This window comes from Rattus norvegicus, chromosome 4, assembly GCF_036323735.1.
Source record: "Rattus norvegicus strain BN/NHsdMcwi chromosome 4, GRCr8, whole genome shotgun sequence".
Taxonomy (NCBI): Eukaryota; Metazoa; Chordata; class Mammalia; order Rodentia; family Muridae; genus Rattus; species Rattus norvegicus.
In genome coordinates, this window is record NC_086022.1 from 147,961,945 (window position 1) to 147,985,689 (window position 23,745).

The window sequence follows — 23,745 nt, forward strand, 5'->3', positions numbered from 1 at the left end:
GTGAAACCTTCTCTTGCCCAAGAGCAACTTTGGGTTGATGTAGGTTATGAAGATACCACTGGGCCTGACAATGCCGGCTGCACACTGAGGCAAAGGTTCTTGTTCAGAAACATCCAATCTTCCCTTGATGCCCTTGGCATTCTGTGCTAGAGCCATCAGTGGCTCTGTGGGAGAGGCTACTAGGAAACCACAGCCTCAGCTACTCTGTGATAAATGTGCCCCCTGAGAGACAGACATCCTTGTTTATATCTGAGTTCCAAAAAGGGCTTGGCTAGGAAAAGTAGTGTCAGCCCCAGTGCTTCCTTCCAATAGCTATTGTGCAGGGTGTCTTCGGTTGTAGTTTGCCAACTCAACTACAGATTCCTCAAATGTTAACACACTTTATTTCCCTAATAACCTGTCATTGAATCACAGTCCATCTGGCTTAGGGCTGAAGATACTTAGTGTGATGTCTGTCTGTAATAGCAAAATGAGAGGCATAGGTTCATTAAGAATAAGAATTAAGGGGCTGGAGAGATGGCTCAGCGGTTAAGAGCACCCGACTGCTCTTCCAGAGGTCATGAGTTCAATTCCCAGCAACTACATGGTGACTCACAACCATCTGTAAAGAGATCTGATGCCCCTTCTGGTGTATCTGAAGACAGCTACAGTGTACTTATATATAATAAATAAAAAATAAATCTTTTAAAAAAAAAAAGAATAAGAATGAAGTAAATGGGGTGTAGGAGGGGGCTCAGTAGAAAGGGGGACTGGGAGGAGAGGAGGGGCTCCCATTGGCTATAAGTGAATAAGTTAATGGGGAAAAAGTTTTTTAAAAAGTAAATGACGGTACTTCCATTGATAGAGCAAAATATTCCATAGTCATAGAGAATAATGCTCAATACAGTGAGTTGGAACACATGGTACAAACAGCTATAATCCCAGTACTTGGGAGACAGAGATAGTCACTGTAAAGTCAAGTCTAATCTGTGTAGTGCAGTCCAGGACGTCCAGGACTACATAGTGAGATTGTCTCAACATGAGGTAAGGAGCAGGATACACAATTATCTAGTTGATAATTCCCAGTTATGTAGAGGGAAAAGTACTTACTAAAACTGAGCAGAAATGACGGCATGAAAAAAAATGATCTGGGGGCTGGAGAGATGGCTCAGTGGTTAAGAGCACTGACTGCTCTTCCAGAGGTCCTGAGTTCAAATCCCAGCAACCACATGGTGGCTCACAACCATCTGTAATGGGATCCGATGCCCTCTGCTGACCTGAATTTCCATCAAACTTATGTGCTTCGTTCGTCTGGTGATGTTATGTTGAGTGGAGGAGGATACAGAGGACAAGCCAAAATGAAAACGAGCCAGACATAGCTGTAAAGAGTAAAGGGACAGAAGAAGCACTTTTAGTTAACACGCTTGTGTTCTTGACTTCCTCTTCATGCCTGCGTCACTTACGAAGTGAAATTGCTATTATTGAAGGTCATGATACCTTTGGCCTTTAGGGACTGTCACTTGAGTTCTATAAGTACTTCAGGGCTCACAGGGGACTGAGGATAGCTTATATTGGAAATGGGCAGTGCCCCCAGCTCTTCCTTCACAGCAGCAGAATAGATGGGGCCAAACTCTACCGCACATGACTAACTCGTTTCCTTTGGAATGGAGTGTTGCTGTCCCTGCTTGTTCCCTCACTAGTGGGTGCAGGAGCTTACTGTAATAATGTGATCTGGAATTGCCTGGTACCGTGCCTGTCTGTTCCTCACAAAAACAGTGTGTACATCACAGTGTGTACATCATGGGCTTAGTTGTGACTCAGCTTGGGTCTTGTGGGGTTGCTCTAGCAGGCAGGGTTGAGAAAAGCAGAGAATTTCACAGTGCCCTTAGAGATAATTGGGGTCTTCTCTTAGCCCAGGCTCATAAGCCTCAAAGCCTCTGATAGTTACAGCTGCTCTTTCTCCTGGTAAGGTACCCTAAAATAGGCTGAAGATTATCTTCTAACTTCTTAGTCTGTTTCAAGCCTTGGGCATTAGTATGTGAAATGAAAGCCAAGTTGAGCACATGGGCTAGGACCCCCACTTCCTGTCCTCAGAAGGCGCTTTATGCCCTGAGGCAAGCTGTGGGAAGTCCCTGGGAACTCAGCTTCTGGCTGCTCACAGAATTAAGAAGTTGCTACCTTCTAGAATCTCTCTGGACTTTGTGTCGCCACAGCCACGTGCCTGCTGGGGTCAGCACAAGCATTAGCTGAGGAACTCAAAAGTCACTCTACGTTGTTCCTCGGGTGCCTTCCCTACCCTGGGACTTGATGCCACAGGGGCATCTACTAGCAAAGTGGGTGTGTTCATCTGACAAAGGCAGGCTGACAAAGGCCAGGGGCAAGCCTCATCTCTAACCAAAGCGGCTGGGTGCTGCTTGCCGAGCAAGAATTGACAAAGTCTGGAATGCTGGTGCACTCAGTAGGCAGACGCTGGTATGGATCTCAGTGAGTTCAAGGCCAGCATAGTCTGCCTAGCCAGTTCCAGGTTAGCCTGGGCTACAATAGACCCTGTCTCTGTAAAACCAAAAGCTAGTTGACTAAGCCAAGAAGTTGGCACAAGATTGATGTGATGTCAGTTATGTGTTGTCATTTGAATGTCACAGGTACCTGAGCAGCTGTGCAAGTGACTATACTGTCTTACATGTATTACTGCATTTCAGCCTAAAGCAGCCATCCTACAAGTAGGAAACGTGGGGCTCTATGACATTCGCTAACTTAATCCCAGTCACGGGTGTAGGTAAAACTGAACTTTGAAGTTGGGCTTGCTTCCAAAGCCTCTTCCCTGCCCAGTTTCTCCCTGTGTTGACAAGGCCTCTCCTGGTAGAGTTTCTTGGGAGTTTGAATAATGGAGAAAGTACCTTTACATTTGTGATGGTAATGTCAACTGAGCACTTGTTAGCTTGCAGGTGCAGTCCATATCTCTGGAACAAGGATGTGCAGTTCTCTCTGAAAGACTGCTGCACACATCTTCAAAGATGATGTCTCAGTGTCTGCAAGACAGTGGACTCCCACTATGACTGGGCTTGTAGGATAAAAAGGGACCTGCAGTGAGAGAAGCATCACTAGTAACCAGGGAACACAGTGTTGGGAACAACTGGGACCTTGTATAGCTAGAAATAAAGTGATGCCAAAAGCTTGCTCTGGCTGTCGATCTCACTCTTCCAGTCAGCCTCAGCTGCTCAAGGCCACCAGTTTAGAAGGCTGGGTGTGAGTTCTTTGTATCTAGGGCTGTCTCCAGAGCTTCTTTGACCAGAACAGGAAATGCTGTAACTTTTCTTCTTTTCCAGGCTGTGAATTCTTCAAGGAATATAAAGATCGGGATTACATGGCAGAAGGGCTCATATTTAACTGGAAGCAGGTATGAGTGACTATATTCAACTATGTTTCTTTGTAACAGGAGACCACAAAGAGCTAGTCATCCTCCCAGGGAGAATACTTCCCTTCTCTTTGTTATTGCCTGAATTAGTCTGTATCTTCCTCTGCTGCTTACATAGGAAGCAGCATTGTGTAAATGTCTCACAGCACACCGTTTCCTCCCCCTAGTTTTCATGGCTGCCTGGAAGCAGCATTGTTTTTTCAGGTAGCAGATTGTGCACAGGGAACCTCTCTTGCAGCTTCAAACACTTCAGTTTCTGACAGATAAACTTCCTTCAGCCATTTTTTTTTTTTCCGGAGCTGGGGACCTTGCGCTTGCTAGGCAAGCGCTCTACCACTGAGCTAAATTCCCAACCCCTCCTTCAGCCATTTTTAAGCTATTCCAGAGTACCCCAAGCACTATGGAGGGCTGTTCCAGCTTCAGACTAGGACCTGTTGTTGCCACAAGTGTATCTGCTCAATTACATCTCAGTGTCATTTTGTCCTTAGGACTACGTCGATGCCCCATTGAACATCCCCGACTTCCTGACTCAATCTCTGAATATTGACTGGAGCCAGTATCAGGTGAGGGCCTGGTCATGCAGGCAGTAGAAAGGAGATGGTGTGACCAAGGGGCTCTGTTTCCTGGCCTTTGAGACCCTTGTGCAAATGCTGTGGTGCTCTGACATCCCCCAGCCCAGACAAAGAGGAACTCTTTGTCTATTGAATTGTCTCTTTGCAAATGCTTTTTTTTTCTTTCCAGATCAGGTCTCACTGTTTAGCCCTAGTTGACCTGGAACTCTTTGTGTAAACCATCAGGCCAGCCTTGAATTCAAAGATCTTTTTTTTTTCTTTTTTGGAGCTGGGGACCGAACCCAGGGCCTTGGGCTTGCTAGGCAAGCGCTCTACCACTGAGCTAAATCCCCAACCCCTGAATTCAAAGATCTTAAAGGTGTACACCGTCACACAGAACACTCCTTGCTTGCTTTTGACCAGGGAGTTAGTCTTCTGAAGGTAAAACGATGATCTTCGGCCACCAGAGGGATCTCTTCTGAGGACCTCTCCAAGTCTGTCTTTCCACATCTGGGCTCAGCCACTCTTCATTTTCCCTTTAATGTGTTCTGTTAGAAGTGCAGAGCTGCATGACCTCATTTGACTGCAGAAACCTTAAAGATGGAGCTGGCTCTCTACACTGTTTAACTGTCACAAGCTGACAGCTGCTGGGAGTCTCCCTTGCTGCTTGCCACTTGCCTCAGACAGGACAAGTAGCTCTTCTGCCACCTTTCCCAAGTCCTATTCTGTTGCCTGGCTGCCCTCTTCTCAGCTTCCTCCTGTCTGTCTGACACCTTGCCCTTCAGGATTTGGCTCTGTGTCCACTTCAGGAAGATTTTCCTGATTTGCCTCCTCTTCCCATCCCTGATGATTGGATGCCTGGATCTACCTTCCCATTAACCCCCTGGGTGTGTCTATCCTGGAATTTTCCACTGAGCTCTAGTCACAGGTCTAATGATCTGCTCTGTGAGTTCCATGAGGGCCCACAGCTTGTGTATCTCCTCCTCACGTCCCCACACAGAAAGGTAGGCATTGGAGCACATGCCTGTCATCACTTACTCAGGAGAATCATTGCAAGTTTGAGACCAGCTGAGCAACTTAGAAGACCCTGTCTCACTTGAACTCAGGCCATCAAGCTTGGTGACAAGTGCCTTTACCCACCATGCCAACTCTCCAGCATGAGTTTATCTTATCACAGCTTAGATGCTCAGGCAACTGAGTAGTACATGCAGGAGGGAAATGTCAGTGTCCTCCTGCACAAGTGTTTCTGTAAGAGGACCATTAGAGAGGAAAAGACATCTGGTCCTATTCATTGGCATCTGGAGTATCTTATGGAGTCCTGCAGCCTGGGCTATGGCTTCACAGATGAAATGACCAGGAGAGCCTGCAAGCTCCTCAGTTTGTTGTGTGCAGAGCCTCTCCCCTAAGCTGCCCCTGTGTTCTCTCTGGAGCCAGTTGTTTTCCTTATGCAGGTGCCAGTTAGATTTGATGACCTACTCACCTTGGGTGACAGAAGGGGCTGTGTGTGCTAGACCCGATAAGGCAGTCTCCTCTGGGAAGGGTGTAAGAAAGGACTCTGCTGAGTAGTGGGAGGTGCTGCAGTTGGGCTCTTCTGGCCTTGAGCAGACGTTCCCTTTCCCCAGGAGTGAGACTTAGCAGCCCTATCCTAGGCTTCATTAGGATTCCCTGAGTGCAAGTGTTCTCTGAGCAGGCATGCTGGAGGGCCTTCATGTTCGTGAGAAGCAGGCCGCTGGCTAGCTGTTTTCAGAGAATGGGCACTGATATGACTCAGGAACATGATGGAGGCAGGATGGAACGAAGCAGTCAAGCCAGTTGGTCTCACTGAGTCTCCTCATGTCATCTTCAGCCAGGAGTGCACCCTGTCCTCTGTGCATGTTAGTTAGCTTTAGGGTCCCAGATTCTCTAGTGCTATACCTCAGAGTGATCTTAACTATTGTTCGTCTCCTGTAAATCTTAGAGTCGGGTGGTACCACACTCACCCTCAGCTCACCTTGTGTGGCTTTGGGCCGGCCTCCCCAGTACAGGCCTCCCCTCAGATACCTGGGCCCTGCCCTGGGGACATGCTGTGTCTTCCAGGTCTCCTTTAGATCTGCACTGCTTGTCACTCTGCAGAGCCCTCCACCTTGGTTCCTGCCCTCCCCTTGCTGCTGCTATCTTCACAGCAAGCCTAACCCGAGGCTTCCTGGTCTATGGCTGCTATCCTCACTCTGTAGAATCCCAGCTCAGAGGAAATCTCTTGGCAATAGTGTGTCTTACATGTTGAGCCAGATGCGTAAAGAGACCCTCATGCTGGTAATAGCTTTATTAGCACAATGCTGCAGCAGGTCTCTGGAGCTGCTGAAAGTGGGTCAGAACTCTCTGGGGGCGTGGGAGGGTCAGGTAAATGAGTCTGCTTTAAATTCCTGGGAAAACCATTGCAATTACAGGTGCCGTGTTCCCTTCCCCCTGAGGGAGGTGCTCTCTCACTGGTATGCACCACCCTCTCTGCACAGCCCCGACCGCTGATAGGCAGTTGTGTCCTAAGAGAGCAGAGGCTGTCCCTAGCAAGGGAAAACGGCTCTGCAGAACTGGGTCAGACCCCTCCATGGAATTTAGATTGAGAGTGGGCTGCTCCATAGTGCCTGGTCTGCCCTCTCATTCAGCTTAAACAGATTCTTGGCAGCCTGTGCGTATTGCCTGACTCCTACCCAGTGAACCTCTTATTTAAAAAAATATACTGTGTACATTATTTATTCATCAAAAGACAGTGAGTGTAGTGCTGGGCGTGGTAGTACATATGTATAATCCCACCACTAAGGAGGCAGAAGCCAAAAGAACATGAGTTTGAGACTAACCTAGGCTAATAAGACAATCGCTAAAAAAGGCAAAGGCTGCAGACAGATGGCCCAGTGGGTAAAGATGGTGGTTGCCATGCCTGACAACCTGAATTTGATCCCCTGAACCCATGCAGAGGTGTGGAAGGAAAGGACCGACCCCAAAAGTGCTCCTTTGACCTTCACTTACAAGCCAGGGCAGGAGCACTTCATGTAATATAGCATTACAACATTACATTGTTGTTTAATGCATATGGCTAATTGCCTGCATGCATGTCTCTGCACCACTTGTGTGCAATGCCACAAGTGTGCAAGGAGGCCGGAACATATGAGATTCCCTTGAGCCACCTCAGAACTGCAGTTACAGATCAGGGTGCAGGAAATTGAACCCTGATCCTCTGTAAGAGCAGCTAGTGCTCGTAACCAGTGCTCTCCAACCCCAGGGGTGTGTCTTACACACATGCTAAACACTGGTGACAAAAGAATAGCATGCAGTGAACAGCAGTTAGGGCAAGTCCTCAGTGTAAGGGTGATTGAGAAGGTTTATATTTGTGTTGGTTTCCATCGTGTGGTGCGGATGAAGGAATGACCCTTAACGTGACTGACCGTTTGAAGCAGTATCCACCCTGGGGCCCCTGGACTGAGAAGCACTTGGCTTATGGTTGCTTGAGAGCACCTGCTGAAGACTTTCCTTCCTCACTCTCAAAGCACTGAGTGAGGGAGGGCGTGGGGAGATGGGTGCAAGGAGAACTTCTGGAACTGAGGAATGAGTCTCAAGGTATCTGGGGTTGGAGGCCTGGAGCTTAAGATTGAGAGCTTTATAGAATTGCCGCCCAACATGTCATGCTTGGCACCATTTGTTAGTTTGAAGTAGGGTCTCATACCCAGGCTGGCGTAGCTGAGGGTGGTCTTGAATTTTACTGATCCTCCTTCCTGGGCCTCCTAAACGCTGGGAGTACAAGGGCATACCATCACACCTGGCAGCATTTTAGTTAGATTTTCGGTACTAGGACAGAACCCAGCATTTCTTAAATGCAAAGCATATGCTCTACCACTGACCACACCCTAGCTGGCCTTCCTGTTTGTTTTGGTACTTTCCATACTTTGTAGCCAAACTCATGACCTCCTAAGTGAGTGCTGAGGTCACAGGCACATGTCACTATGCACAGACAGTGGTTTGGGTTTTTTTGTTTTTTGGGGTTTTTTTTTGTGGTTTGCTATTTGGGGGTGATGGTGTGAGGTAGTATTTATAATGTCCATTCCTGGTCATATTTATTACTCGATCCCTTTCCTGTTTTGCCCAACAGAGTTGGGACCTGGTGCAACAAACACAGAACTACCTGAAACTGCTGCTTTTCATCATGAACAGAGACGGTGAGTCTCTCCCAGCATCCCAAGCCTGCAAAGTGCTGACTGGGAAGGTGGGATCACCTCTCAGTGAATCTCCCAAACCAAAGAGACTTTCTGGGCTGGATTCCTACCCAGAGGATGCTGAGAGCTTGAAAACACTTGCTGCACAAACTCAGTGAATTGGGTATATAGACTCTGCCCAGGTGGAAGAGAAAAAATTTCCACCATTTGTTCTCTGACCTTGGCCTATGCATTCTTAATGTGCACACTAAAGAGATGCTAGAAACCAAGGCAGATGTTCCCACTGTCTAGATGCTCCAGATGCTCCAGGATGAGATTAGGGAATAATTCTGGACAGGTCCCCGGGGGAAGGAGGACACTGAGCTGGCCTGGAGGCCTCATTTGCACCAGGCTGCAGGCCTTTCTCAGACAGGGTTTTCAGGAGAACTCTGTCTGGTTCTCACTTGGTGTTCCTGTTCCACCACAGATGACCACGGGCTGCTGGTACACTGTATCTCAGGCTGGGATCGGACCCCCCTCTTCATCTCTCTTCTACGCCTTTCCTTGTGGGCTGTGAGTATGAGTGAGCTGGGGTCAGGGAGCATACAGAGACCCTGTTAGGTTCTACCCTTTGGTGTCTTAATTGTCTCCAAGACAGAGAGACTTTGGTGTGAGGGTACATTCAGCAAGTGTCATGTTTAAACCTGTTCTTGATTGGGGGTGGGGTAGGGTAAGGGTGGGCATGTCTATGGTGTGGCTTGCCCCTGGCCTGTACTAGGAAGGCAGCTTTCTGACCTTGCTGCTCTTTATCTCTCCTAGGATGGGCTAATTCACACATCCCTGAAGCCTGCTGAGATCCTCTACCTGACTGTGGCCTATGACTGGTTCCTCTTTGGGTAAGTCTTCAAGGAACACCGGCCTTTGAGGTTGTGTGTACATGGTGTATTAGCTTTTCTTATGAGGAACAGAGATAAGAAAATAGCTAGGGGTAAAAAACAAGTTGGCTCCCTTTGGAAAGGATCAAAGGTATTGGCAGGATTCATGTGATGCACCGGTGCCAAAGACTTGGTCTGTCTGTGGGTCACGTCTCCCTCAGCTCAGTGTTGTGCTTTGACCTTCTCGCTGCTCTTTTTCAGACACATGTTGGTAGATCGGCTCAGCAAAGGAGAGGAGGTAAGTACCCCTCATAGACATGTACCACACCTTAACATAGAAGGACATTCATTCTGGTTGAGAAGGCAGTTTCTCAACCCAGGATACTTGGATGAGCTTACCATGCTCTTCCCTCAGGCCATGTGGTGGGAAAAAAGCTAGAGCGCAGAGCCCCCTGTGTGGACCTCAGGCTCCCTTTTACCACAGAGAAAGTTCTGGCCACAGCTACTATGATCATTTTAGGCTAATTTTCTTTCTGTACTTGGCTGGGGAACCAGTGTAGAAGTTGGTTTCCATAACTCCATGCTCAGAGCTGAAACATGGAGTGCTTCTGTCTTCAATCCTGCTACACTTGGAGTCCCTTCCCTTTTCCAAGGTGGTCTGTACACCCAGGCTTCTGCCTGCTTCTCATCTGCAGGCTCTTCCAGGTCCTCCTCGTCTCTCCGTCTCAGAGTGATCAGATTCCTCCGCCTTGCCTCCTCTATCCTGTCTGCCCTTTCCACATCTTTGCCTGTTTGTAGTTCCCCCAGCATCAGATCTGAAGTTTGGCTTGAGTGTCTCCTGGTCCTGCTTACCGCCTAGGTGACCTTGAACAGCATGTTTCACCTTGAGTCTCCTGGTGTCTCACTGAGAGATACAGATGCCTATCGGACAGTGTTGGCTGTCTCCGCCCACCCCCAATGTCCAGAAGCATCCTTCCTTCTCTCCCTTCCACTCCCAAGTTTGCTTCCCTCCTGGGCGTCTTATCTCCAGCTTTCTTTTGTTGCTTGTGCCCAGCTGCTCATCTCCCTTCCAAATCTCTCTGAGCACTTATGTGTCTGCAGAGCTCATAAGCTTGCTCCTCAGAGGCCTCATGAACTCTGCCAGAGGCAGAGCCTTTGGCATTGAAATCTGGGCGGAAGGCCTCTCTGTAGCCTCTTTGGAGATTTTGCTGGTGCTTTAGGACATTCTGTCCTCTACTCGCATCTCCCTCCTCCCCCAGAGCAAGCCAGATGCTCCCTTCAGAGAATAAGGGCAAAAATGAGGCTGACTGACTGGGCTCTGAGTCCCACCCTTCAAGTCTCTCAGTGTATGCATACGGGTCTCTAGGAATGGAGGGCCGTGGCTTTTCCCTCCAGACTACAGACAACCTCTGTAATATAGCAAGCTAAAAACCGCTGGTAAGGGCCTCTTTACCCTGTCTTCTATCTTTGAGATTCCCAGGATACATTAGCACATTAAAAGGCTCAAGAGTCTGATGAAACACCTCTGTCATTTTATGTAATGCAGCCTTTCCTACTGACCAGATCTGAGCACCAGATCTGAGCAACCCTCTGCCTTTTTTTTTTGGGGGGGGGGGGTCTTACAGGGCCCTGTGGGAATGTATGGGTGTTTCCCTGAGTCTCATGGGTTGGTTGTACATTATGGGATCCCTGGGTGGTATATAGCCTGGTATATTGTGCAGGCTAAATAAAAGTCTCTGGTATGTTTCTAGAGGCCACTGGACTAGGGTACTGGCTGGGATTTGCTGATGGGTTTGCTGCAAGAGTCTGTCTCCTGTCTGTACCCACTTCACAGTGAAGACCTAGGCCTTACAGTTCCAGAGCATAGCAGGCTCAGCTCAACCATGGCTGCCCTACCCCAGTTCTGACTCAGTATCTGGTGCACCCTCCCCATGGAATGCCTTCCTCTTCTGTCCTACCTTATCCATTAATCCCTCCCAGCTGCCCTTGCCTGTCAGAAGCTCTCCCTGGGATCTTAGATGGAAGTGGGAACTGCTGTTATTTTCATTGTAAAAGTTGAGAATATGTGTGTTGAAGGTTTGAAGACTCTACATTGGACCTCTGTGTTCCCAGAAAAGAAGCAAATTACATTTTCCCTACCCCAGCCTATGGGCACCTGCCCAGCCCTGCTGAGCCCTCTGTATGACCCACATCAGTCATAAACAGAGTCCCCAACGAAAGTCATTCCCCAAAAGAGGTGTTGACCAGAGCAGCAGCAGCACTCTTCTGCATGTTGCTGTCTCTGTCTTCCCGCTGGGGAAGGCTAGCTTCTCACTGTGCTCTGCCTTTCCTCACTCCTTCAGATTTTCTTCTTTTGCTTCAATTTTTTGAAGCATATCACCTCCGAAGAGTTCTGCCTGAAGACCCAGAGGTAAGTGGAGGGAGGCAGAGGCACTCAGGGGCACTCCTCCACAGTGGGGTATTGCCATGTGTCCTAGCCCTGACCACTAGAGCCAAGTGTCCATGCTGAGGTCCTGAGTGAAGAGGGACTGAGTAGTCTCTCATAGGGAGGAGCTGGTGGTGCTGTAGAAAAAGAAACAAGCCTGTGGGAAGGAGGCCTCGCCACTCCTCATGAGCTTGAGCTGATACTCATCCCCCTTGAGCCCTATAGTAGCCCATCTGTGGGTGGAAATGTCGCTCAGTAGCAGTGTCTGCCCACCATGCTCCAGGCCCTGGGTTCAAGCTTCAGTACCATTAAAAGAAAAAACTCAGAATATGACCCCATAGAAACTGAATCATGTTCAGCTGGACAATCATGGTGCACATCTTTAGTCCCAGAATTTGGCAGGCAGATCTTGGGTTCAAAACCAGCCTGGTCATCTGCACAGCGCAGCAGAAATCTGCTTCCAGCCTGGAGAACAGTCTCGTATGTCTGGAAGTTGCTCTAGAACTCAATGAGAACTTGGATCCTGCAAGTTGACTTGTCTTCTTTACCTAAATTTGCCATTTGTTGGGCCACAATTGTGTCCCAAATGGCCAAGATGGTAAGGAAAAGCAGGCTGCGTTGACTCGAGTCTGGCAATGTGACCAGCAGACTAGTAGAGCCTGGAAGTAGGCCTGCTACTTGGCAGACTCTTGTTGGTAGGGCCCATCTCTGAGGTGCCAGGATTTGGAACTGTTGTTCAGGCTGGGCAAAGTCAGTGGAGAGAAGAGCAAAAACTCCAGCTACAGCTGAAATTTCCTGCTTGGGGTTGTCATTCTAGGAGGAAGAGTTTGCCAACTCGGGATGCAGGCTTCACTGTGGAAGATATCTGCATGTTGAGTGAGTCCTGTCCCCTAACAGGCTTCACTTCTTCACCATAGCCATCTGAGCATAGATCACATGGGGGACTATGCTAGAAGCTTATTTGTGTAGCCACATAGTGTGGAAAGCCGGGAGATGGGTAGTGGACTGGTTGTGGGGAAGGTAGCATGCTAACTTTCTGCTGTTTTCAGGACACAGAGATCGAGGCAGCACAACCAGCCTAGGCAGCGACTTCTCCCTGGTCTTGGAGCACTCACCAGGAGCTGTGGGCAGCTTCAGCTATGAGGCTGTGGAACTTGTCCCGGCAGGAGCACCAACTCAGGCAGCTTGGTGAGGGGCCAGACTGAGATAGAGCAAACTCACAGCTGTAGCCCAAGGCCGCCAGCCCTAGGGGGCCAGGCTGTAGCCCCAGGAACAAACAGGGCTCTGACAGAAGGCTTGAGAGCATAGCTTCATCCCCTGCTGTCAGTACTGGGCCTCAGAGCCCAGCCATCTGGTTGGTGAGGTGCACTGCATGGTAGCCCAAAAGCTAAAGGGCTGGTGATCCCAATGGGACCAAGGAGCAGCAATGAAATGGGGGAGGGAAGAACACTTGTCCAATGTGGTCCATTGTGCCAGGACATGTGGGGAGCCATCGTAAAAGCTGGGTATGTAATGGTAAGGGACCTCCTTTGAGGATCCTCCCATGAGAATGTGGCAAGATCTGGGGCCTCCTTAGACACATGGCAGAGTCTGTGTAGCACTTGTGAGTGAGAGAGTGGAGCAGTTAGTGTGCCACTAAGAACAATGTTCTTGAATGACCTGAGGCTAATGGGCCAATGCATTGGACTGTCTTAGCCTCTCAGTTAAAGTCCCAGCCCTTGTTGCCTTGAGCCTGGGAGAGGTCCAAGTATTTCTGACATTTTCCCCATATACAGAGTGACTCTGGGGGTCTAGTAGTGACAGCCTTGCTCTTCTGCCACAGGAGGAAGAGTCACTCATCCTCCCCACAGAGTATGCTCTGGAGCCGGCCACAGCCCTCTGACGACCGCCTACCTTCACACCATGGGTTCACTGAAGCCAAGTCTTCTAGCTCTTCATCCTCAAACCATTCTGACAACTTTTTCAGGATGGGCAGCAGTCCTCTTGAGGTCCCCAAACCCAGGTGAGGAACCTCAAGGGGTTAGGAGCCTGCTGCAAGATGCGGCTGGCCTTCCTCCATCATCAAGGTTGGAAGTGGGCTGTCTCACATTTAAGTTAGCTGGTTGATGGGGGTAGCTGAAGGACGTGTGTGCTTAGCAGGCTCACTCTTTTGAGGGATTCGTTGCTGTTGGGGCACAGAGACTTCACTGGTTTTTAAAAACATTTGTAATCGTTTCCTGGAATGCTGTGCAATACATGGGTACACAAACATGATGGTCAGGACTGCCACCATGTGTCATCTTTGGAAGAGCCAGACCTCTGGACTGCCCATTGTTACTCAAGATGGGTCGGAACACTCTGGGTTCATTATATCTCGCATCCTATGTCCACCCTGGTGGAGAAGCTACAACAGAGAAGGCTCAACCAGATGTATGGCTGTGGAAAACCACAGCAGCTCAGTATATATTGAAAAAGCATCAACTGATCCAGGACAGGTGTGCCATGAGGAGGCCAGCATGCTGCCTCCTGGGTAAAGTTAAAACTGAGTGTGCAGCAGGGCCAGTGAATGGGGGTGGGCATGGTCTGGCACTTCGGGGAAAGCATTTCCCAGCTGGTGGTCCTACTTTTTCCCTTTCATATTCCAAAGAATGAGTGTTGATTGCCCTCCTGTCTAAATCCTAGAGAATTCATAGCCCTTCTGAACAGAACAAAACACTACAGGGCCAAGAGGTCACTAGAGGATTAGCAAAGTGGACATGAGCTCTGGAATCCCACTTAGACTTGATCCCAGCTTTGCCATATAATGTCCTGGTAGGTTTTTGACTCGGTGTTCTTGGTAGCAGGCCTGTTAAAAGGTTAAAACTTCTGGTACCCTCCTTCACTCACTGGACAATAGGAGACAGGAGGCAGAGCAGTGAATGGTGGGCAAGCATGATGTCAGCTGCTCTGGCCAGAGGTGGCCCATGTGCCCCACCTACAGGTGAGCCCTTCATCTCAGTGCCATTTGCAGATCCTCCCTGATGCATTTGTTAAGCCAAGAGTATAGCCCATTGGAGCCTTGGTGGCTCTGACTAAATAGAGCTAGGGCCAAGCAGACACCCCACATTGCCTGTGCCTGCTTACATCCTACACGTGGGGCTAGCATGTGTGCCTATGCTGTGACCCTCATCTGCACTTGGCTGTCTTTAGGGCTACTCTGGGTTGTGGTGGCACTATAAGACTCTTGCTTATGGTCCCTGCCTCCTTTTCTGCCTATGTAGCACCACTGAGTAACTGGGCAGGAAACCAGAAGGTTCTGCTTGCCATCTAGGCCTCACCCCACTATAGACAACTCATGTTGACCTGTCAGTACTCCTTCTGCTTCCTCACCCACTGTCATCACTTCTTTCAAACCTGGATTGTTTTTTAAACCTTTGAGTGAGTGACTTTATCAGCTGGTCCAGAATGTCTACAAAGGAACTCTCTCTGGGAGGCTGAGGAGTACGGGGGATCCACCTCCAACCTCAAAGCCCTATACTTGAAGGCCAGGCCAAGGATAATGTGGACTTAAATGGGAACTGGGCAGGCAGTGTCGGGCAGGTGTTGTGAGCAGCATCTGCCCAGAGCCAGGCCAGCTAGCCAGGCAAAGCAATTCTGAATCGGACATCTGCTGCCAGCGGTTTAAAAGACTACACTATTCTGATTTGGAGCATTCTAATTATGTATTTCCATTAACATTAAAATTAATTTAGTCTCTTTTATCTCAAAGTGCCTGAGGGATCCTGTCATTAGCTATTCTGCCTCTTAGGTAACAGTAGCCAATCAGGCCTTGAGTGCTACAGGCACTTCTGTGTGGAAAACACCCCTTTAAGAAAGCCATCTGACTGCCAAGTCACTGCTAATGTGTGCTAGGTCTCGTGTGTGCTTCACATTTCTCTAAACTTAAGGTGGGACCCCATGAGAGGAACGGGAGGCTCTGCTCAAGAAGTGGGGAGGGGAGTTCTGTACAGTGTTGATTCATACACACCAGGCTTCAGTCCACATTTCTCATTGGGAATCAACTTTTGGCTTTTCACTGCCATTGTATAATTAGCCACAGGGCTCTGATTATACAGCCTACACTAGGAAGTCACCCTGCTCCACCTTGGCATGGCCTCAGTCTTTGCTCTCATGTCTCTTTATGAGTGAGGTGGGGGTTCTGGCACAGTGCTGTCCATGACCAAGAAGATGGTGGCACCACTGAGCCCAGCTTGCTGCCAGGCTGCCTGAAGAGCAGATGAGCTTGGCTGAGAGACACCAACAGCCTGGCTGAATAGCTAAATAGCTACACAGGACCTAACCTCTGCTGCCCAGTTAGCTGCTTCCCCAGGCACTGCCACCTGCTCATTGTAAAGCAGTGAGCTCTGTCCCAGGCTGTTACACAGCAGAGAAGACTGCCTGCTCTCTGCACCACACACTTGCGGTCCTGCAGACCTAACATGGGTACTGACATATCTAAGGCAGTCCCAGCTTGAGACCCTGGGGAGAAGACTGAGCCCCAAGACTTCTCCATGAGCCCTTAGGAATGTAGGAGGCCTTGTGGGGCCGACATGCTCAAATATAAAAAGTGAAAGGCCAGTTTAGTAAGAGTCCCCTCCCAGGTTCTTGGGCAGAGGCCATGGGGCCATCCTTGAGATGCATCCCAGGTTGCCTTTATGATTGGTGTCAAGAGGACGAGTCTGGATCCGGTAACACATAGGCTCCTCAAAGGCTAGGCCCCGGCTCCGCTATTCCCTTCAGGTCATTGGCCACCTGGTGAATGCCTTTCCTTTTTCTAATCTGTAATCAGATTCTTCAGACAGGAAGCTACCTTTAGACATTCTATGACAGCATGATTAGTTGAGATGCTTTCAAAAAGCAGTAAGGGGAACAGAAAAGGCAAGTAGAAAAGGTACTTCAGGTATACTCTTACCTGGGTATAGTCCTCTGTGTTTCCTTCTCGTTGCTCCTCTGGCCAGCTGTCTCCATCTTGCCACAGTGGCTGCTGGCAGCTCCTGAGACTCCCCTTGCTTTCTTTTCTCACACAGAAGGCTCTCGTAAAGGCCTTCTCTTCAGTCACACTTAAAAGACCTCTTCGTGAGCTAGCCTTACTCATATTAAGAAGGAAAATCAGCCAGCAGTGGTGGCTCATGCCTTTAATCCTAGCACTAAGGAAGCTGAAGCAGTAGACTTGTCTGAAGTCAGCCTCGTCTACATAGTGAGTTCCAGGCTAGCCAGAGCTACAAGGTGAGCCCCTGTCTTCATTTGGTTTTGTTTTTAAGGAAAATTGGCTAGAATCCGCATGGGCCAAACCTGATTTCAGTCACAGCTTTAGCCTTCCCAGCTGTGCAACTTGGGGGGAAAAAATCAGTTCCCTCAGAGCTCAGTTTTCTCACCCCATTCTTAAACAGGAACAGTAACCCGGAGCCCTGTAAATCAGGATAAAATGGGAGTAATGAAGTCAGGCCTCTCATACCTGCCATGATAGATGATTGTTCTTTCCACAAATGTTCCGAAACTGTAGCTTTTTTTTTAAGGAACTGTTCTTATCAATCATCTGCCAGCCATGTCAGGGCACTGGACAGCTGGTAAAAGGCCAGGCCCGGTGCCTCACTCAGACTTATGCTTGCCTGGATTCAGCCAGTAACTCTTTGTATCTGTATTTTTGTGTTTCAGTACAGATGCTCAAAGCTCCCTGGTGTAACTGCCCTTAGCTAGGTGTCTGCCAGGAGGTAGGGAGACTGGGCCTGGACTATAAGGTGTTGCCAAGGAGCAACACCTGTGCAGAGGCTGAGGTCCCAACCCTGGTCTAGGACAAAGCCCCACAGCCCGGGTCTAAGGGGCGCTTGGCCATGCTCTTTCTGGTGCTTGAGCAGGAGGTGAAAATTCAGACTTCTGTTTTTGCAGGCTTTGTTGACACTTGTGGAGGAGCCCAGAGCTGGAGCCTTAACTAAAGCTGGTGAGGGTGACCCAAATACTGAGCTTGCTACAGCTCTTCTTCCCCTCCTTGTATGAGACACAGGTCCCTCCAGAAGGACACTTACCTTTTGTCTCTGTCTGTTTAGTCTGCTGTAATCCAAGTGTTAAGTGTCTTCAAATGCAAGAGCCGAATGGTTATTTTACATAACCTAGTCTTTAACTTTTATCTCAGGTAGGAATTTCTCGTGTTCATTTTTGAAATTTTTCATTGTCTCTCAAGAGTGGCTGCTCACTGAAAGGTGTTTTCTGTCCTGTAAGAGGGATACCCTCTTGCTGTGCTCTTACCTGGTACTGCCTCTGGAAATCAAAAGGAATTGACTACCCCAGGGGACCATAGTGCTTAAGGGGAACTAGGCAGTAGTTACACATTCCCTGGGCGGGCTTCCAGGTTTGGGCCTTGAGAAACTTCATTGCATTTCTTGTCCAGGAATGTCTTGTCTCGTCTTCCCAGCTTCCTCTGCTCAGGTGTTCCACTCCTCACTCTCTAATCGTCTTTGAGTCTCAGAGCTGTTTCCCCATAAGTTGCTAAAGATGGGAAAAGTCTACCCATCAGATAGGCTGTGGAGACCGAGGAGCCAAGCTGTGCCCCTCAGCTGGAAGTTTGCGCTGGCCAAAGGCCCAGCACAGCCAGAACACCCAGGGCAGGCTTCTCTGTGGAGGCTGGCTGTGATTGCAGGTCTGAGGTTTATCTAGAAACTGGAAAGCCTGGCTTCATGCACCTTCGTGGTTTCTGTCAAGTACTAGACAGACCATGTTCTGTTTTCATCTCTAAAGACATCACACTTGGCCAAGGGTCACCACAGTGATGAATGTGGCAAGGCCTGTGTTGAAGGCATTCCAGTTCATAGCAGCTTTTAATGTAGAAAGCCATTTGTTTTCCCTTCTCTCAAGGTGCTTCTAGTTTAGGACAAACCTGTATGTTGTCAAACCTGAGTTTACAAAAACGTCATAAAGCCTATGAGATGGTGCGCCCAGCCTGATGACCTAAGTTTGATCCCCAGGTTTCCACGTGTGGAGGGAGAGAAGCAATTTCTGCAAGTTGTGTCCTGATATCCACTGTGCCATGCATGGATTACATAGACATATATATAAATGTGGTATAAAAATGAAACTCCGTTCTTGGTGTGGAGGGAGGCTGAGGCAGGAGGATTGCTACGAATTCAGAGACAACTTGGACTGCATAGTTTTGTTGTAGGCATCTTTCAAACAGATCACCAGAACTGTACTTAGGTCATGGATGCTTGACAGTAGATTGGCCAATCAGAGGCTGGAGAAATGGCTCAGTGATTAAAAGAACAGGCTGATCTTCCAGAGCACCTGGGTTCAATTCCCAACACTTACATGACAGCTCACAACTGTCTATAACTCCAGGTCCAGGGGATCTGATACTCTCACACAGACATACATGCAGTCAAACACGAATGCATGTAAAATTAAAAAAAAAAAAAAAGATTGGCTAAAATAATGTGGTGAGGGAAGGGGAAGTGTTGTCACCTCAGGATCCACTGATGCCAGAAGCTAACTAAGGTAAAGTATTTTGCCCCCACCCCTGCTTCCTGGGCCACCACTGTTCATACTCCAGCCCTGTTTCTGGATCCTTGTGGGAGCTGTATTTGCTATTCTTGAGTTAAAAAAATAAAAGGTCAGTCTTAGCACTTGGGAGGCTAAGACAGGAGGACTGCTCAAATTTGAGGCCAGCCTGGGCTATGTAGTGAGTTCTGGGCTTGATGCCAGAGACTGACTTGCAGCTTCCCAGACACCCACAGGTCAGCTGCTGTCCAGGACAGAGGAGAAAGCGTAGCCTGAGTGGGGAGGTAGCAGCACAGCTCCCTCCCCAACTCCAAACCCCCCTCTTGTCAGAAGAGGCCTGATGGAGCTGTCAATTTGCAGCCTGATTTGATTCATCCCTCCCCTCCGGGCATAGCTGTGAATTTGCTCTGTGGTGCTCTTGAATACAAACTCTGGCTCCTGGAAGGAGCTGCAGAAGAAGGGGGACCTCAGGACTCCGTCTGTTCACTCTTCCATCTAGGTCACCACCCTACCCTCCACAGTGCTCCAAAAAGCTTGTCCTCCCTTCTGATAAGCTCTCAGTGGGCCTGGGTTCCACACAGCACAGATGCATGTCACAGAGTGGGTGACTGCCCTTGGGCCCAGCGCCAGCCTAATCTTCGTGACAGCTACTGTTGAGGTGCTTCTTTACGGCAGCAAGCTCTGGGAAAGGCACATCTGCTACAGGCTTTGGGTCTGGGGAACCTCTTGTTGCCCTGCTTTGCTCTTGGTCTTTGGCTTCTGTATCTGTACAAAGCACTCCTCACAGCCTAGCACACCTCAGTCTTCTGTCTCAGTCACTCCTTACCCAGTTTTGTTTGCTCATTTGAAGAAAGTAGTTGGCTTTCAGCTGCTCTATCAGAACCTCACAGCCGTGGCACAGGGCCATTTTGTTGCCCACTCTTCCCCAGAGCACCCTGTCAGGCATATGACTGACTACATCATCTCCCCTCTCTCTCCTCTCTGCCCCAGATCAGTGGACCATCCCCTGCCCGGATCCTCTCTCTCCACAGACTTTGGCAGCTGGCAGATGGTATCGGGCTGTGGCAGTATTCAGGAACGGCCTGTCCTGCACACAGACTCCTCTCTCCCTTTCAGCTTCCAGGATGAGCTCCCTAACAGTTGTCTGTAAGTGTCTTGCTTGAGAAGGCAGGATACTCCCCTGCCCCTGTCAAAAGCTGGAGAGCAATCAGGAGTGCTGGTCAGCAGTGAGGGTGAGGCTGACCTGAGGGAACAGCTTGGGGTCTTTGCCCCTCCCCCATTTGTCTGAAGCCTGTGGATCCCCAGGGAGTGAAAGACTCCTGTGGCAGCTCAGGAAGTGCCTTAGGCTTCATGTTCACTCTTCTCAGCATCCAAAAGCCCATCCACAGATGTGTCAGGTGTACCCTGAGGGGAAGCTAGCTGGACTGTAACTTTAGAGGATTCTATTTATGTGTGAGGCTTTGCCTGACATAAGAATCCTTTGAAATCAGAACAGTGGGGTAGGAAAGTAGGTGTATGTTAGAGGCCAGAGCAGAGTGGCACTGAGTTATCCTGGGTCTGCAATGCAAGCAGAACCAAGAGTTCCTTTCTACCCCAACTCTTCCACTTTTGCTTAAGGACAAAAATAAGGATTGGCTGGCACTGCTGGATCATAAGCCTCTTCCTCTGGGAAAGTTACATGTCACCTTGCCAGCGTCTGTGACTTGTAGATGTCAGGCAGGAAAGAACCTCCAGTGGCCCAGGAATAAAGCCTGCTCCTCAGATGTACATAATAACAGGCCCTTCTGTAAGCCTTCCTTCTCACCTCAAACCATGTCGGGATGGCTGGAAAGGATAGGGACTCACCCAACCACTACTGGAATCCGGTTCACAACATTCAACCCCTGGCTGTTGGATTGGAGGCAAGTTACTCTGGAAATTGGGAAAGATGCAGGTCCTCTTGAAGTCACACAGGGGCTTGACAGACACTGGGATACCTGAATACTCCCAGGGTCCTGGTCATATAACCAGGAGGTCACCATAGGACTTCTGTATCCATTGCCTGGCCCAGCTGCCCTGGCAGGCAGGCCCCAAGACACAAAGCTAGATCTTAGGTTTTTGATTTGAGGATTTGTTTTTGAGACAGAATCTCTAGCCTAGGTTGGATTGGTATAGTAGTAGCCAGAGGTCACCTTGAACTTGTCATCACCAGATTACGTGCAGGGCCCCCAAGCCTGATTTATGTGGTCCTGAAGATGGAGCTCAGCTTCATCCATGCTAAGCAGGCACGCTACCAAGCAAGCGCAAGCCACAGCCCCATCCCATTTTTGGAAGACAAAGTCCTTCGATCTTTTTTAAGAAGTATTCTGCCAGAGTGGTGGAAGAATCCTCTCGGGACAGCGTGGGTCGCCTCAGAAGCATGCAGAGGCAGCCCACATCATCCAGTCATACAAACCAGTTCTGAGGTGGTCTCTGAGTTCTTAGCCAGCGCCCCAGATCTGGCAACTTCTCAAAAGAACAGATTATGAATTGGAGTCTCTTTCCATTCCTTGTGAAGACGACATTGAACTTCATTAGGACAACACTCACTATAAATCCTAGCTGCTCTGTTCCCAGTCTATGTCTTGGACTCTTAGCTTTGACTTTCCCAAGCCTGTTAAGCAGCTCTGGAGAAATTTGCTATCCCAGCCCCACTGCCTGCTTCTGTCCTGCATACATCAGTGCCCTGTCTTGGTTCCATTTCTTGTCACTAAACAGATTGGTTTTTGACCTTTCTGCTTCCTGAAGGTAAGAGGCCATGTGAATATGCAGGTAGGCCCTTGGCTGCTATCCCTTGTATTATATGGATAGAGAGACGTCCTTTTCTCCACTGAAGCCTAAGAGAAGCTGAGACACGCACATGGCCTCCAGCCTGAGAAAAGCCTCATTAGAAAGGTTCAAGGACACATGTCTCCCCACAGTGCCAGCAGAAACCTCGGGGTTGCAGGGGTAGGCATCGCCTCCTTTTCCTTGTACTGCTGTAGGATCAGTTTGACTTTGCTTTGCCCAGAGCATGCTGCTTCTCTTTGCCTCTCAGACAACTCCCACCAGCCTATTCCCCTGGGCACTTGTCTCTCCTCCTCCTCTTGGTTTCAAGACTGCCCTCTATTCCCACACTTCCATCTGTTTCCCCAGGACCTGGGCTTGTTAAGGGGGCACTGCTGTTGCCTCTCCAGAGTCTTGGAGAGGATTCTCCAAGGATGGCTTCGGAGGACAGAAAGCTGGGATGAGTTAGTCTGTGGAAGGCTGTGGAGACTCCTCTGGGTCTGTGGCTCTCCAGCCAGTCATCTAGCAAACCGTCTAGCAGAATGTCTGCACACACCTGACCTTGAGTCCAGAGGATGATACCCTCAAGCCTCTTCTGTTACAGACCCTCTAGGGCCTCAGACAACCCTTTGTGGAATTTGCACATGGATAAGCATGAGGCATGTGTGCTTATTTCCTGTTTGACCTATAATTGCAGATGATGGAGGGAGGCTTTCTCAGTGCCATGATCAGTGTCCTGCTGGGGAAGGGAGAAGAATCAGAGCGATGCCTTCCCAGCCGTTTCCACGGGGAGAACTTGGCCTCCAGAGCAGCCAGGTTTTCAATGGCTGAATCTCCTCTGGGAGGGGAGGGCTGTTCAGTTCTAGCCACAAGAAATCTGTAGCTGCTAGCAGCTGAGACCTGTTGCCATATCTTGGGGGTGGGGAAGTGCTTCCTTTCTGGCAGGCACAAGCTTGTGTCTCGCTTGTTCTTAGGGGGAGTGGGAGCCAGCAGATGTTGGAGCAAATAAATACACCACTGCTTAGCTCCACCTTCCCCGTCCACAGAATGGTTGTTCATCCAGCAGAAAGAAGGGAGAGTCAGTGCCCGATCATGTGTGGCAGGGCAGTGAGCCCATCTATGTATTTGGAGTCTGGACTGCAGGCTAGATGCTGACTTTATGCAGTTGGAAATTCAAGGATAGGCCATTTGGAGTGGCGTTGTTGGATCCTGTCCTATGGTAATCTATTCATCTCTCTCTCTCCTCTACAGACTTACAGCTCTGAGTGACAGGGAGACACGGCTGCAGGAGGTGCGGTCTGCCTTCTTGGCTGCATACAGCAGTACAGTGAGACTTCGAGCTGCAGCCCCCAGTCCCTCTGGTGCCATTGGGGGCCTGCTAGAACAATTTGCCCGTGGTGTTGGGCTCCGGGGCACAAGCACCAGTGCCTTGTGAAGCTGACAGCCCATGGTTGTTTCCTGCCCATCTCAGCTGAGCCCTCGGTGGAATCAAGCCATGCCTGGCAAAAGGGGCATTGTGGAGCAGGGGAAATGTCACATCCATCCCCTCACTGTTGCACACATGACAACCCCAAACCTGAGCAGGCCTGAGGATGGGACTTTCTACCTCCCAACCTCCTGACTGGTGACCACTCTTGTCACTGCCTCCCACCAACCCTGCCTGGTCTTTGGATTACTGTCAACTCTCAGAACTGTGTTGGAGGGTACAGGGGGTTCCCAGGGCCTCGTGAAGGCTATAATGTCAGAAAAGACCCCAGTCTGCACTTTTTGTTTCCTGGGAAGGAGAGTCACCTGCACTGAAAATGAGGCAATTTCACACTAATCACAAAATAAAATCAAGTTTTTTGAACAGCTTCTCTCTGGCGTTTCTGGTTGTGACTGTCCTAGGGCTACTCGGAACCTTACTGCCTGTCCTTGTGCCGGATGAAGGGTTAAGCTTTGAGGATGGAAGCAATGGAGGGTTTATCTGGTCTTTCTCTGCTGGGGAAAGAAACCCAGGCCTTGTGTCTGAGCAGATAAATGCTCTACCACCGAGCCAAATCCTCAGCCCTCATCAGTCAATATAAGC

General features: G+C 49.3%; 1 protein-coding gene across 10 annotated transcripts in view; it reads left to right on the forward strand.

Moving 5' to 3' along the window:
- Mtmr14 (myotubularin related protein 14) overlaps nucleotides 1–23,705 on the forward strand; it is a 43,046-nt gene extending 19,341 nt beyond the window's left edge. For 3 of the 10 annotated variants that reach the window (XM_039107628.1, XM_006237026.4, XM_006237025.4), the window contains 12 exons: nucleotides 3,306–3,376; nucleotides 3,883–3,957; nucleotides 8,066–8,132; nucleotides 8,596–8,681; nucleotides 8,928–9,004; nucleotides 9,245–9,281; nucleotides 11,326–11,393; nucleotides 12,226–12,284; nucleotides 12,458–12,596; nucleotides 13,231–13,410; nucleotides 19,884–20,039; nucleotides 22,929–23,531. In XM_039107628.1, coding sequence (XP_038963556.1) covers nucleotides 3,306–3,376; nucleotides 3,883–3,957; nucleotides 8,066–8,132; nucleotides 8,596–8,681; nucleotides 8,928–9,004; nucleotides 9,245–9,281; nucleotides 11,326–11,393; nucleotides 12,226–12,284; nucleotides 12,458–12,596; nucleotides 13,231–13,410; nucleotides 19,884–20,039; nucleotides 22,929–23,112 — 1,199 coding nt within the window. In that variant the 3' untranslated portion in view covers nucleotides 23,113–23,531. Of the gene's footprint in view, nucleotides 1–3,305; nucleotides 3,377–3,882; nucleotides 3,958–8,065; nucleotides 8,133–8,595; nucleotides 8,682–8,927; nucleotides 9,005–9,244; nucleotides 9,282–11,325; nucleotides 11,394–12,225; nucleotides 12,285–12,457; nucleotides 12,597–13,230; nucleotides 13,411–19,883; nucleotides 20,040–22,046; nucleotides 22,337–22,374; nucleotides 22,394–22,928 lie in introns of those variants that run through there. The other 7 variants (XM_006237024.5, XM_063286085.1, XM_039107633.1 and 4 more) reach the window with 5 other exon arrangements.
- The last annotated feature ends 40 nt before the right edge of the window (nucleotides 23,706–23,745 follow it).